General features: G+C 34.3%; 1 protein-coding gene across 2 annotated transcripts in view; it reads right to left on the bottom strand.

Moving 5' to 3' along the window:
• LOC106133603 (transcription initiation factor TFIID subunit 4) overlaps window positions 1-13,090 on the bottom strand; it is a 45,816-nt gene extending 32,726 nt beyond the window's left edge. For both annotated transcript variants that reach the window (XM_060947024.1, XM_060947032.1), the window contains exons 1-2: window positions 12,579-13,090; window positions 3,292-3,412 (exon numbers count right to left, since the gene is read on the bottom strand). In XM_060947024.1, coding sequence (XP_060803007.1) covers window positions 3,292-3,320 — 29 coding nt within the window. In that variant the 5' untranslated portion in view covers window positions 3,321-3,412; window positions 12,579-13,090. The remainder of the gene's footprint in view (window positions 1-3,291; window positions 3,413-12,578) is intronic.
• Between the last annotated feature and the right edge of the window lie 1,054 nt (window positions 13,091-14,144).

Genomic DNA, 14,144 nt, shown 5'->3' with positions numbered 1-14,144 from the left:
GCTACTTTTTATCCCAGAGTTCCCGCGGGATTGATAGGGTTTCCATGCGGACGAAGTCGCGGGCGGCCTCTAGTATATATGTATATATATATATATATATATTAGCATAGTCCCCATACAATAAATGTGATTGTTTCGTATTTTTTTGCTCAACATTAATAACAGGTAGTAGCTTAAAATATGTAAGTAGCAAATGTGATAGTACGGAACCCTTCGTGCGCAAGTCCGACACGCATTTGGCCGTTTTTAAAAAAATCTGATTTTTGGCTTCTGCTGGTCTTGTATAGATAGATTCCCCATATCAATTTTTGTGCCAATTGATATACATATTTCAAAGACAGACGTCGGTCCGTTAATATTTACATACATAACATTAATTTATGAATATCTAAAAACATTATGTTGTAGTAAAAGCTATGAAGTAATAAAGTTACGAGTACTTTTGTAACGAACCCTTATGGTACAGGTAAAACGCACTTGGCGATATTTCAAGATGACGTTACTGTGACGGTGACAATCTGGTCCTTAATAATAGACGAACAAGCAGATTTACGTGACCGAATTACGCGGGTATTCTAATCTTAAAAATATGCGGAAAACAGACAGATATATTTTATTTACATCGGAAAATGTTCCTACGCTGTAGTAACTTCGAATAATATTGCTAAAATCGTGTTAACATGAAATGATGAGCTTTTATCTCAAGGGAGCGTAACTAATCTGATCAAATGAAACAACTAATGAGAATATAAATGGCGTAATATATTGGTTGGGGATAAGGTGGCCTATGTTCGCTATGAGTTCTTCATCATCTTGACAGAATAACTCTTTAAAGGACTTCGTTTAATTAGCTGATTAACAGTGTCACATAACATATACATAGAGTAGCTATTTATTAACCACAGAAATTACATTTATAAATATTAAACTTGTGATATCGTGACAATCCATCAAATATGTTTAGCGTTCTTTTGCCGAGAGCAAAATTGTTTAAAAAATAATAAACTTATAAATGTTGAAATCATGTGAGGACAAAACCGGGATTTACGCAAAGAGAAAGAAGAAGACCTTTAGAAGATTAAGATTTGATTATGATTCAATATTTTTTTTTATTTTAATGCCAAAACAGCTGGTGATATCGATATGGCTCGCCGCTGCGTACTATCAAAAGTTATCAGAACTATCGATAGACAATTAGTTGAAGTCGAAATTCAAAGGATATCAATAGGAGCAAAAATGTGACAATTACTACATGTTTATTTATTTATTTAAACTTCATTGCACAAAATACAAATGTATAGCACAATTGGCGGACTTAATGCTAGAAGCATTATCTACCAGTTGTATGTTGTTGATGATTTGTAATAGTTTGACGGCCTGCTTGATGACTGATATTGCTCCTGCCTCTGTAGTTAAAAGTCCCAGATTTTTAATAACAATATTGAACAGTGCACAAGTGATGCTGTTTTCGGATATCCCGCTAACACTTGTTTTAAAGTGGTTCAATTTATTATCTTGCAATTTTCGCAATTTACCTACAATTTAAAACCAATCTATAATGTCGTCCCTGCGTGAAAGTGTTTATTTGTTAAGATAGTTGTCCGCAAAGAATCCCCGCAAATGCGTTGCGTCACGTGGGCGGGCGGCGGATCGATCGGACGCGCAACAAAACGGGCGCTTGCGCGAACTCTATCCTCTTCATATCGACCGCTTACATTTGACTGAACGCTTTTGGGGCAGGTTAGGCTTATTCTCTGGGGTCAAGGTCACGTCTCTTCCCACTAAAATATTGCCTATAAAACCTCCACGTAGAGCACTAATGATGGTTCGTTAACAGTTGTATTATTTCATGTTAGAGAGAATTTTATTTTGGTAAATGTTATGTTTTCTCTCTTGCGGTGCAGGTAACGTCTTTTAAAATGACTTCAAACTTTGTTTTGTTAATTCAAACTAGAATTAAAAATAAGTTATGTCTTTGTACTGAACGCAGTTAATGTCTATAAGGCTAGCTTTTACCCGCAGCTTCGCCCGCGTGAATTATGCGCCGTCTACATACAGGAACGAATTAAAAGCCGCCTACAAAATGCAGTTTTTTTTCAAGTCCCACGGGAACTATAGTTTTTAATGGGATGAAACTCTACTTGATTTTGGTACTCTTTGTCCTTCTTTAAGAAGTTTCACTTTTAATTATACCTAATATAGGTGATATTTAATAAGAAGATTGATTCAGTAGATAACCAGTTAAGAGATAACAAATAAACTCACTTTCTCATTTATTATATTCGTCGAGATACTACAAATACAACAATGTTTTTTTTTAATAAAGCACTTAAACTTGTGGTCGGTAAACGTTGATTGAGATAATTAAAAAAATTGTATTCATGTATTTAATACCTAAAAATTATCTTCAGTTTTCTAAGAATTCATAAAAGCGTTTCAGTAGTCACCGAACAGGTTATACTGTATCACTTTACAATACATGCATATATATTACTATATAGATGTCAGTGCGCAACCTATAATCTTTGTTTCATCGAATTGTTACAAATTCAAAATATATACTTTGCATCATTTAAGGAATGAGAAATTATTCTAACGCAATTTGATAAGAGTTTATCCATTCTTTCCGTGAATAATAATTCGTTCCCGAGAAGCTGAGTTCTGTAAGTAGAAACAGGCTTTATTGGGAGTGCGGCGGCGTCGTCGACAGCGAGGGCGGCGGGCGAAGGTTTCCTCCGCCCGGGATTGATCGCGCCTGTACAGAGAAACGGAGGCTCCGACCGTACTGTCGTCATGGAGACCGCCTGCCGCTGCTGCCGACGCCATGTCGCCATGATAGCCTATTCAATATCTCCCATTGCTTTTAAATATGTATACGAGTCTTTTATTACATACACAACTGATTAATTTTCTTAAGTAAATAATAATATATTTAATTGCATTTTATTACAATGTGTTTCCATGACATTATAATTATTTTTATGGAAATTATCTTAACTTCTTTAACGATTTTGTTTCCTCGAAAATTTTATGGAATTACATCTACCCTACCTATAAGCGGATTCTTTGTTTTGTATTTCTATGAATTTTGCCAAAATAAAGTTACGGAATCCCGTGTTTGTTAGATATAATGGTTTTATTTTTATCAGGAGACATCAATTACAAGACTTGTGTTTACAATATAATATGTAGGTACTTTAATTGACTCGCAAATTATACTTAATTATTGATTGGCAATTACTAAATTCAAATGGTTAAAATCATTTAAAGATAGTATTAATTTTGATTTACCTTGCATCTTCCAGAGCCAAAACTGGCATAAATGATTCATTGATGCGTGCGGCGCCAGTAAGCGCCAGTTTCTGATGCTCCGTGGCTATATCAGATCAGTGACTGCGACCATATAAAGTTTCTGTAATAAAAATAAAAGTAATTTTATATAGGCCTGCAAGCACATGTTTTATATACTGTGCTTTTCCAAAATTAACATTGATTTCTATAAAAATTTGGTAAAAGATACTTAAATATATTTTGTACAAAATTTTTAAAGGATATTTCTTATTTTAATATTTCTTAATTAATTAAACTATCATTTAACATCTTAAACTATCGCCAATTTCATTGGCTTTGCTTTTCTAAAATATTCCAGATTTTCGGTAAAGTATTAGATTTTTCGCCAAACAATATAAAATCAATTCTATAAGAAATCATCTAAAATCGTTGGTCTATATGATCAAATACCAAATATGTATTTTAGTATTCCGAGCCCAAATGATAAAAACGGGACCCTATTACTAACTTTGTTAATGTACATCAAAACCGTAATAGATAGAAAGCTGAAATTTAAACAAATAATTAATTTCCGTTGCTGCTATCATTAAAACCGGCCAAGTGCGAGTCGGACTTGCTACGAAGGGTACCGTACCATAATCACGTTTATTACTTAAATATTCACCTCTACTTGTTTTTTAACACTACCAAAATCTTGCTTATAAATTAATTTTCTATTTATGATAACTAGTTTAGAATTTATGATACCCACATACATGTATAAATAATTAACTACATACATAAATACGGGTCAAATTCATAACTCTTCTTTTTGCTTCGCCTAGTCAGGTAAAAGCTTGCAAAGGTTGTTTCTCTTATTAGCATGCGAGTGAGAATAATATGTCAACCAGAATAAATTGCATTGTGTTTATAGTAGTGTACAATGCATTCTTATAACTTTAACACCAGATGAAGTGCAATGATAGTGATAGTTACACTCTTCTATATAAACAATGTCTGTAATGATCAAAATCTAATCTGATCAAAACCTATCAAGACATTATATGGCAATTATTGTAAAAAAAATCAGAGAAGGAAATTAGTGATGATACCTACTTGAACTTTCAAATTTTTCTTATCACTTGCAGTAGGACAGTTACAGTAACAGTTAGTAAAAGGACAAGTTAAATTGGGAATGAATGCTGCAGTTTTTGTTGCTAGTTTGGAAGTATTTACAGTTTCTAAATTAAATTTCAGGTAAATATTCCTTCAAATAGTGGATAGTTGAAATATGTAATGTATTTTTCACTTATACCTACAATATAAGTGATGTATGATATACATTATACATACATGGTTTTTAATAACGCCAATAGTCTTAGAAAGACTGTGAGGCCACCTTCGGCTGTGAAGTTTGATGATGGAATTAGCCTCTGCCTTGATCGACTTTTACAATATGCTTTGTAAGAGAAACAACTGGCACACTTTTATCTTTGCTATCAGCAATATACCTGTTACCATTATTAATATTGTGCAAAAAATAAGTAAAAAAAAAAATATTTTATTGAATCTCAGGATTAATAAAGCCATACAGCTAAACATGATTTTTCAGTCTTTTCATGTCTTTCAGCTCTATATATCTGGGATGTAGACGTGACTATATGTATGTACCTACTTACTACCTGACTCTTCAGGAGAGGAATGTTTTATGATTTTATGATTAATTATTAAAAGAAAGCTTTTTGTATTTAATTATAGTTAAATGTAATTTCTTTAATAGGTATTATTGTTTAAAAGCATCTTCACCAATAGAAAAAACAACTCCCATCTCTTTCCCATGGATGTCCTAAAACTACTACGACTAAGGCTTATAAACTTGGGATTCTTCTTTTAGGCGATGGGCTAGCAACCTGTCACTATTTGAATCTCATTTGTATCATTGAAGGTATCAACCCGGCTGGTCACCGTGAAACGTCAGACCAATACCCTTCAGATCAAAACATTTATTCCTTGAATATCGTTATAATATAGATCATAGAGAAAGAGAAACAAATTTATCAACAATATATACAAAGGAAACATTTACCGATAGAAAAATAAATATAGCAACATACAATACTCTGACGTTAAGAACAAAAGAAAAACTGTAACAACTGGAAAATGCCCTAGAGAAAATTAAATGGGACATAATAGGGCTTGGAGAAGTAAGAAGACTGGGTGAGCAAATAGAAGACACGAAAACTATATATTTTACTATAAAGGCGAAACAAAAGGTCTGTATGGTGTAAGATTTCTAGTAAAAAACACCTTAAGAAAAATATCATTGGTTTCAATGGTATATCAAAGAGAATTGCAACACTTACAATTAAATTGTCAGGATACAATAAAGACTGGATCATACTACAAGTATATGCACCTACGGAAGATACCAAGGTAAAGTAAAAAGAGGACTTCTATAATCTTCTTTCAAAAACGATCGAGAATATCAGAAATCATCTAATAGTCATGGTTGATTTCAATGGCAGAATTGGCAAACAAAAACAAGAAGAAACTATAATAGAAAAATATGGAACATCAGAAAGATCTCAAAACAGTAACAGAATGGTTAACATAGCGTTAGGAAGGTACCTTAAGTTCATGAACAGATGCTTTAAAATTAAAGTGTCAAAGTTGGACTTGGATTAGAGGTGATGGAAAATACCACACTGAGATAGACTACATAGCGAGTAACCATAACCATCCAAAAGCATTTCAGAACCTTGAAATCATCAACAGACTGAATTTTAACAGCAACCATCATATGGTAAGAGCAACATTGTCAACTGCTAGTCCAAAAATATCAAGAAACTGCTTTAATCGCCCACAAGAAATAAACAACTCTTTGTCTATAAATATTACCTTAATTAAAAGAACCATCAAATAATTTTCAAATCTGGTATGATAAAGAAATTAAATAAATGTATGGAAATTTTCAATTTAAAAAGAGAAAGATATCTTCAGCCCAAAAACCAGAGTTAATACAACAGAGAAATGAAGTACTAAAAAATAAAAAAACAAAAATCTTACCTAAAACAAATAGCTTATTTAAGCAAGGAAATTAACAAACTTATTATAAAAGATAAGGACAAAGGGAAAATAGACTGCATTACCTACCATGTAGCAAGAAGGGGAGGAGTAAAAAAAGCTCTCAAAGAACTGAGTATAAAACATGGATCCCAAAAATTTAAATGAACAATAAATTTAACCAAGAAGAAAATAGAAGGTCCATTTGAGAAACTGCAATAAATTTTTATAGAAATTTTACTCACATGAGGGAGCACACATCCCAATACCAAATCTCTTAACTGACAAGACAGACTCTATTCCACCCATACTAGAATGTGAAGTGGAAATTGCAGTACTTTCATTAAAAAAACAACAAATAACCTAGACCAGATGGCAATTTAAATTAATCAATCAAAGTATATACCAGAGACACTAACCCTCTTTAATAAAATTCTAGAATTGGAATATACAGTTAGGTGCAGAACTGAGTCAATGTATCGCTATTGTTTAATTATATTTAATATAATCCTCATTTAATAAAAAATAACCGAAAATTTTATGTTATTATTTGAAATAGCCCGAGGAAATACTATAACCAGAGAGCTGACTAGGATCAGATGCCAGGATGGTAGCGTTGTGAAAGGAGAAGAATGTGTACTAAAGATATGGAATGACTATTTTGAAAGTTTATTTGAAAAAAAGGAAGGAAATAAGAAAGATTTCTGCTATAGCGAAGAAAAAGAGAATGAGATGGAAGGCGAAATTGAAATGTTCGAAATTGTGGAAGCACTTAAGAGTATGAAAGCGGGAAAGGCTGCTGGGTGTGATAGAGTGTCGGTCGAGATGCTTAAAGCAGGAAAAGGCGTAGTAGCTAGTCAGTTGTACTGCCTTTTCAATTTGTGTTGGAGAAGCGGCCGAGTACCAAAAGATTGGTGTAAGGCTGTTATCGTGCCACTTTACAAAGGAAAAGGGTCACAGCTGGACTGCAAAAATTATCGTGGTATAAGCCTGCTTAGTGTCGTCGGCAAATTGTATGCTAAGGTATTGATTAATAGAGTCAGGAATGAAACTGATGACAAAATATGGGATGCTCAAGCGGGATTTCGAAAGGGAATGGGATGTACTGATCAGGTCTTTTCCTTGCGGTGCATAGCCGAAAAGTTTTTGGCCAAGAGTCAAAAAGTCTATTGCACATTCGTAGATCTGGAAAAGGCCTATGACAGAGTTGAGAGGAATGAATTGTGGTCAGCACTTTCTATGCATGGGGTGAGCAGTCTCTTAATACGAGCACTGAAATCCTTATATGAGGATTCGAGTGCTTGTGTCAGGATAAACGGAGCGCACACTGAGTGGTTTAAGATTGAGAAAGGCGTTAGGCAAGGATGTGTTGCGTCACCGTGGCTGTTCAACCTATTTATGGATAGCTGTTTGACAGATTTGCAAGAGTCTAAAAGTGGATTAAGGATGAATGAGTTACTCGTCAAATGTCTGCTCTATGCCGACGATCAGGTTATACTGGCGTCATCAGCGGAGGAGTTACAGGAGATGGTAAACTGTATGCATGAAGCTTTAAAAGAGAAAGGAATGAAAGTGAACGTAAGTAAAACTAAAACACTGGTTTTTGAAATGGAGAAAGAAATGACAGCATGTAATATTTTGATTGGAGGAGAAAAAGTGGAGCAAGTGAAAGAGTTTGTATATCTAGGATCAAAGTTTACATCAGATGGCAAGTATGATAGTGATATTGAAAGGAGAGTGAACGCGGGGAACATGGTGAATGGAGCTTTGCATGCCTTTATGAGCAGTCAGAAACTATCCAAAAAGGCTCGACTGGCTGTGCACAGGGGCGTGTTGGTCCCGACATTAATGTATGGGAGTGAAAGTTGGGTATGGCAAAAGAAGCATGAAAGCAGAATAAATGCAGTGGAAATGAGAGCGTTAAGGAGTATGATGGGTGTGAAATTGAGTGACAGGATAAGGAACAGCGTGATAAGGGAATGTTGTGATGTGAAAGAAGATGTAGTTACAGGAATAGAAAAGGGTATGTTAAGATGGTTCGGTCATGTGGAGAGGATGAATGAAAGCAGGTTGACTAAGCAGATATACAAGGAGAGTGTGGAGGGAAAGGTCGGAGTGGGAAGACCTAGACGAACGTATCTTGATCAAATTAAGGACGTCCTGGTAAAGGGTCAGGTCAAAAGTACCCGAAACCGCCGAGCTTGTATGAAGAGAGTTATGAATGTGGACGAAGCGAAAGAAGTATGCAGAGATCGTGGCAAGTGGAAAGAGGTAGTCTCTGCCTACCCCTCCGGGAAAGAGGCGTGATTTTATGTATGTATGTATGTATGTATTATTTGAATTTATATCGTTGTGTTAATTAACCATTAGATTTTGTCCTTTAACTATATGTCAAAACGTTGTAACATTTGATATTGATTGATTCACTTTTGCACCGTGTTTATAACCGACTTGCGCTCACACGTATAAACGCGTTTAAACTCGTTAGAATTGATGGAGAAAAAGCAAATTCGATTTGTTTATACTCAGTGTATTTCTACATCGCACGAGGAAAAGTTCAACGTTATACTTTTTTTTTTCATTATAATCATGAAACCAACTCCGAAGAATATTGTAGAGTCTGCTAAACAGTTACTCATAAGTGGAAAATCGACAAGGGATATCGCTCATATGTTAAACGTGAGTCAATCTACTGTACAGAGAATAAAACTAAAGTGTAAACTTCCCGTGCCAAGTAATGTTGGTGGTCGTACTAAAAAGTTATCTGATAGAGAGGTAAGGAAAGTTATTCACTATTTAAGATCAAGTGAAGCGTCTTCAGCATCAGAAGCAGCGGCGCTTTTAAGACAAGATACTGGCACGTCAGTAAGTAAGTGGACTGTTCGTCGGGCATTACACAATGCGAAAATGCAAGCTGTAGAGAAGAAAAAGAAACCTCTCCTTACAAAAAAAAATATTAAAGCTAGAATAGACTTCGTAAAACAATATATGGACTGGTCAGAAAGTGATTGGATGAGAGTTATTTGGTCAGATGAGACTAAAATTAATAGATACAGCACAGACGGGCGAAAATGGGCTTGGAAAAAAGAAAGCGAACCTTTACAAGCCAAGGATTTTATTCAGACAGTGAAACATGGTGGTGGTAATATCAAACTCTGGGGCTGCGTAACAGCTTACGGCGTGGGACCAATATACAAAATCGATGGAAACATGAATGGAACAATGTATCTTAACATTTTAAAGACACATCTTATGGAAGCTGTTGAAAATATGCCATTTCCTGTGAGTGAAGTATTATTTCAACAGGACAACGACCCCAAACATACATCAAACATAGTAAAAAAATGGCTTGTTAAGCAAGAGTTTCAAGTCCTTCCGTGGCCATCTCAGAGTCCTGACATCAATCCCATAGAAAATTTATGGGCATATTTGAAAAGCATGCTATTAAATGAATATCAAGCACCACCATCAAACCTAAATATTCTATGGGAACGTGTACAAGAACAGTGGTACAAAATTCCACCCCATTATTGTGAAAAACTTGTTAAAAGTTTGGTCAACAGGTTAAACGCTGTTAAGAAAGCAAAAGGTCTTTGGACAAAATATTAAAAAATGTTTTTATGATTATGTTTTTATGTTTTTCCAAATGGTGCAAAAGTGAACCAATTATAATTGAAATGATTATCTATGAAAGTTACTACAAAAACTTATTACAGTTTTTCAATTAAAGTTATAATAAATAAGGTTTTCAAATATAATTATTTTTTATTATTTTGTAGTTAATCCCAGTTTTACAAGCCTTGTTTTATTTAAACAAAAGATACTGACTCAGTTCTGCACCTAACTGTATATCCAATGGACAGCAAGCACAATAATCTTGGTCCACAAGAAAGGAGATAGAGATAACATCAAAAACTATCGTCCATTAGCATAATGATAAATAAATATATACGGGACAAACATCTTCAAGGTGTTTTCTAAGATTATCCTGAACCATATAGCCAAAAAGTTGGACAAACAACAGCCAAAGGAACAAGCGGGTTACAGGTCTGGTTATTGCACTGTTGCCATACATGCAATAAGACAACTGATTGAGAAATGCCAAGAATATAACCACAGTTTGTATATTGCATGATAACCATGCAAACATTTGGGAAGCACTAGCATGACAAGGTTTTAAGCACAAATACATTAGAATAATATAGAACATTTACACAGATAGCTTAGCTCAAGTGAGAACTGAAGCTCTAGGGGATATATTTCCAATAAAAAGAGGAGTAAGACAAGGAGACCCCTTTTGCCAAAACTATCCTCAGCTCTGCTCGAAGAAATTTTCAAAAAACCTTAATTGGGGAAAGTTTGGAATTAATGTTAATGCAATAAATTTAAATCATCTATGTTTTGATGACCTGGTACTTCTGGCCTATGATTATGAAACTCTACAAGTGATGCTACAAGATATAGCATTAAAGAGTGAAATAGCAGGCCTTACTACGAACATAACAAAAACTAAGGTGATGACTAACAACTCCGAAAATAATATTACTATAGATGGAGAGCCTATGATTATGTGGATTCATATAACAATCTATACTAATATTATAAAGCTGAAGAGTTTGTTTTGTTTGTTTGTTTGTTTGTTTGTTTAAACGTGCTAATCTCAGATACTACTGAACCGATTTGAATAATTCTTTCACTGTTAGATAGTCTATTTATCGAGGAAGGCTATAGGCTACATTTTATCCCGGATTTCCTACGGGAAACGTCAACAATGCAGGTGAAAGTTGAATGAGTCGGCCATCTGCGAGCTTTCCACGCGAACGCTGCGCAAACCAACAAAGATATAGTAAAACAATGTACTAAAGATGTGAAGTACTCATTTTTTGCCACAAAAAAGTCCGCGAGAGCATATATCTATCTCTTAAGGTTTACTTACAATAACCACTTTTATGTTCATTTTTTAAGATTATTTTTTCATTATAAACATAAGTTATTTTGAAACCAATTTTCTTTAATTCAGTATTAATCCTTATCCAAATAAATATGTTTATTACTTTCGGCTTTTCATGTAGACTAAAATTGCCATTTACAGTATATAAATCAGACGAATAGGTTTTGAGATATGGTCGTTATAAGCAATTTGCAGCGAAACATTAAATACGGCGAACCAGCGTTCTTTCTAATACGCGTGACCGCCCGCTATAAAGCCGAGGAGGATGTTTGGAAAAATAAATATGATGCCCAAATAACTATTCCACGCGGACGAAGTCGCGGGCACAGCTAGTTATATATATATACAACAGTGTTTTGAGTTTTCATCTTACAAAATATTTATATTTTTTTTCCATAAGAACTTCATAAAGTCCAAGTTAGCCCTTTTTATCTGGCAACAATGTTTATCATTTATCTGCAGTGGCCACCAATTGTTGGCTCTGTCTACTCCCAAGGGATAAAGATGTGACTACATGTTGCTGTTCTTGTTATAGAAAATAGATGGGATGGCCTTTCATTTTGTTTATTGTTCTTTTACCTTCTGGGTTTACTCCCAGTTGCATCCTCACCACTCTGGAGTGGTGCTTGGGGTATCCCTTTGACCATGGAATTCTGGAGTGGGTGAGTCAAATTTTTACGCAGTGATTCTTGTGTAACATCCGCAACCTTTGCATGGTAACCTAACCCGTATTGGATCGATGGTCTGAATGTGCAGGTTTCCTCACGATATTTTCCCTCATCGTAAGAGCATTGGTTAGTATTCAAACTAATATATCATAACTTCGAAAATAGTCATTCGTACATGGCTGGCTGGGATTCCAACCCGTGCCTTTTTACGCCACATGCATTTACACCTGACGGCCGCTCTCTTATTTATTATTTTTCATACTATTGTTATCAATTAAATAATAGTAATATTCAATAACTTTGACCATAACAATCTATCAACTGATTGGACAGAGTAAGAAAAACCTTTAAAAAAAGTAGGACTTAAGACAGGATATATGTAGCATATTTCACAAACCACGGAATATACCAAATAAAAACACATAAAGGTAGGTAATACTTAGTAATAAGCTAAACTCTTGTTAATCCACCCCAAAAAGATTTCTCATACACAATGACGTCATAACATTGACAGTCAATAATGCAGTAAACAATCAATCGCACCCAAATATTTTTCCGCCTACACCATGATATTTATCAGAAAGATTTTGTTACTATCACTAAGCATTAGCATAATATTTACTTACTGTGTAAAGTTCGAGTAAAACGACTTTAGAATTACGACAAACTGCGATCAGTAGTTGACAGCAAAACTAAATAACATGGCGGCATCATGTCGCAGCCGGTGTATTAGGGCTGCTTAAGCATTAATAACATTCCACACTTCAGGTTCCAATTCACTATACCACGTACGTGTCTAAATTATCTCACTTCTCAAATCGAAATCAAAATAAATAATTTCGTATCACACACTGAAACCGAAATGACGTAACATTCTCAACCTTCACGGTCGCACAGTAGATCATAGGTATAAAGAGGTAGGTACCACGAAAATATTGTTTTTAAAAATAATCTTTTATTATGTTGTGTATAAACTCTGCATTCACTAGAAGCACTAAAATCACACGCGATACTTTTTCAAACAAATTATTTTAACACAATTCCATAAAATAAGTTCTACCGCGGTTTATTTTCCATTAGAACAAACGTGACACGCAGTCAAGCAAGCTCGCAGTTCACTTTTTTTTTTATCATTCAGTGTTACCATTAAAAATATCTGGTAGTAAAGCTTCTGTTCAAAATTTCAATACAAATGAGGCCGGCCGGTGAAATATAATCGTAGATGGCGCTCTTATATCTTGTTCCGTTGTCATTTGTTTTGACGTTTGTGATCATGCAATTATGATATCATTTTAGTGTGTTGTTCGACCATTATTTTCTACTAGGCAAGAATTTATAGAGACAGATTTAATAGACATGTAAGTAAGACCATTACTCACCTATGAAATAGTTTAAAATGGAATTTTCCTCCTTAATCCTCAGACGAATTTCTTTCATAAAAATATGTATTTTTTTCGGGGCTTTCGGCTTGAATCAATCAATGGGTAGAGGTTTTTCCAAAAATAGACGCTGTGATTGATTGTTAATTATATATACTTATCATATAATAAATTTTTACGCCCACATTAAACATAACTGTAAAATAATTTTGATTACACATTTAAAATCTCTAAACTACAACGAAATTTAAACCCTGTGTAAACAATTAAACTTATAAATAGTAATGTAAAACAGACACACATTTATACCTACACTTACATAAAACAGTTACTTAGTAAAATTGTATTAAACAAAATTAACATTTAGATTCAGATTAACATTTTGATACAACAAGTATTTAAGTTTATGACAAATATTAATTTGTCATAAACTTAATATAAATTTATCAAATACTTGTTGTTATTGAAGAGCGGGATCTCCTAACACAGGTAATTCCTTAATCTATAATTCCCTGATCTAAGTTGGTATTTAAGAAATTATTTATTTATTTATTGATTTATTGTATATATTATTATTGTGATGAGCGTCGGTAGTCGAATCGGTAAGATACCCGGTTAAAATGTGTGATGCGCAGAAAGGCAAGTTCACATCCCACCTTGGCCATATACCAATGAGTTTTCAAAGTTATGTTCATTAGTTTGAATACTAACCGATACTCTTATGGTGAGGGAAAACATCGTGAGGAAACCTGCAAATTCAGACAACTGGCCGTGTAACCATGGATCCAGTACGGGCTAGGTTAACCTGCAAAG

This window comes from Amyelois transitella, chromosome 2 (genome assembly GCF_032362555.1).
Source record: "Amyelois transitella isolate CPQ chromosome 2, ilAmyTran1.1, whole genome shotgun sequence".
NCBI classification, from domain to species: Eukaryota; Metazoa; Arthropoda; class Insecta; order Lepidoptera; family Pyralidae; genus Amyelois; species Amyelois transitella.
The sequence above is the reverse complement of the archived record's forward strand: the minus strand, read 5'-3'. Positions and strand labels throughout refer to the sequence as shown.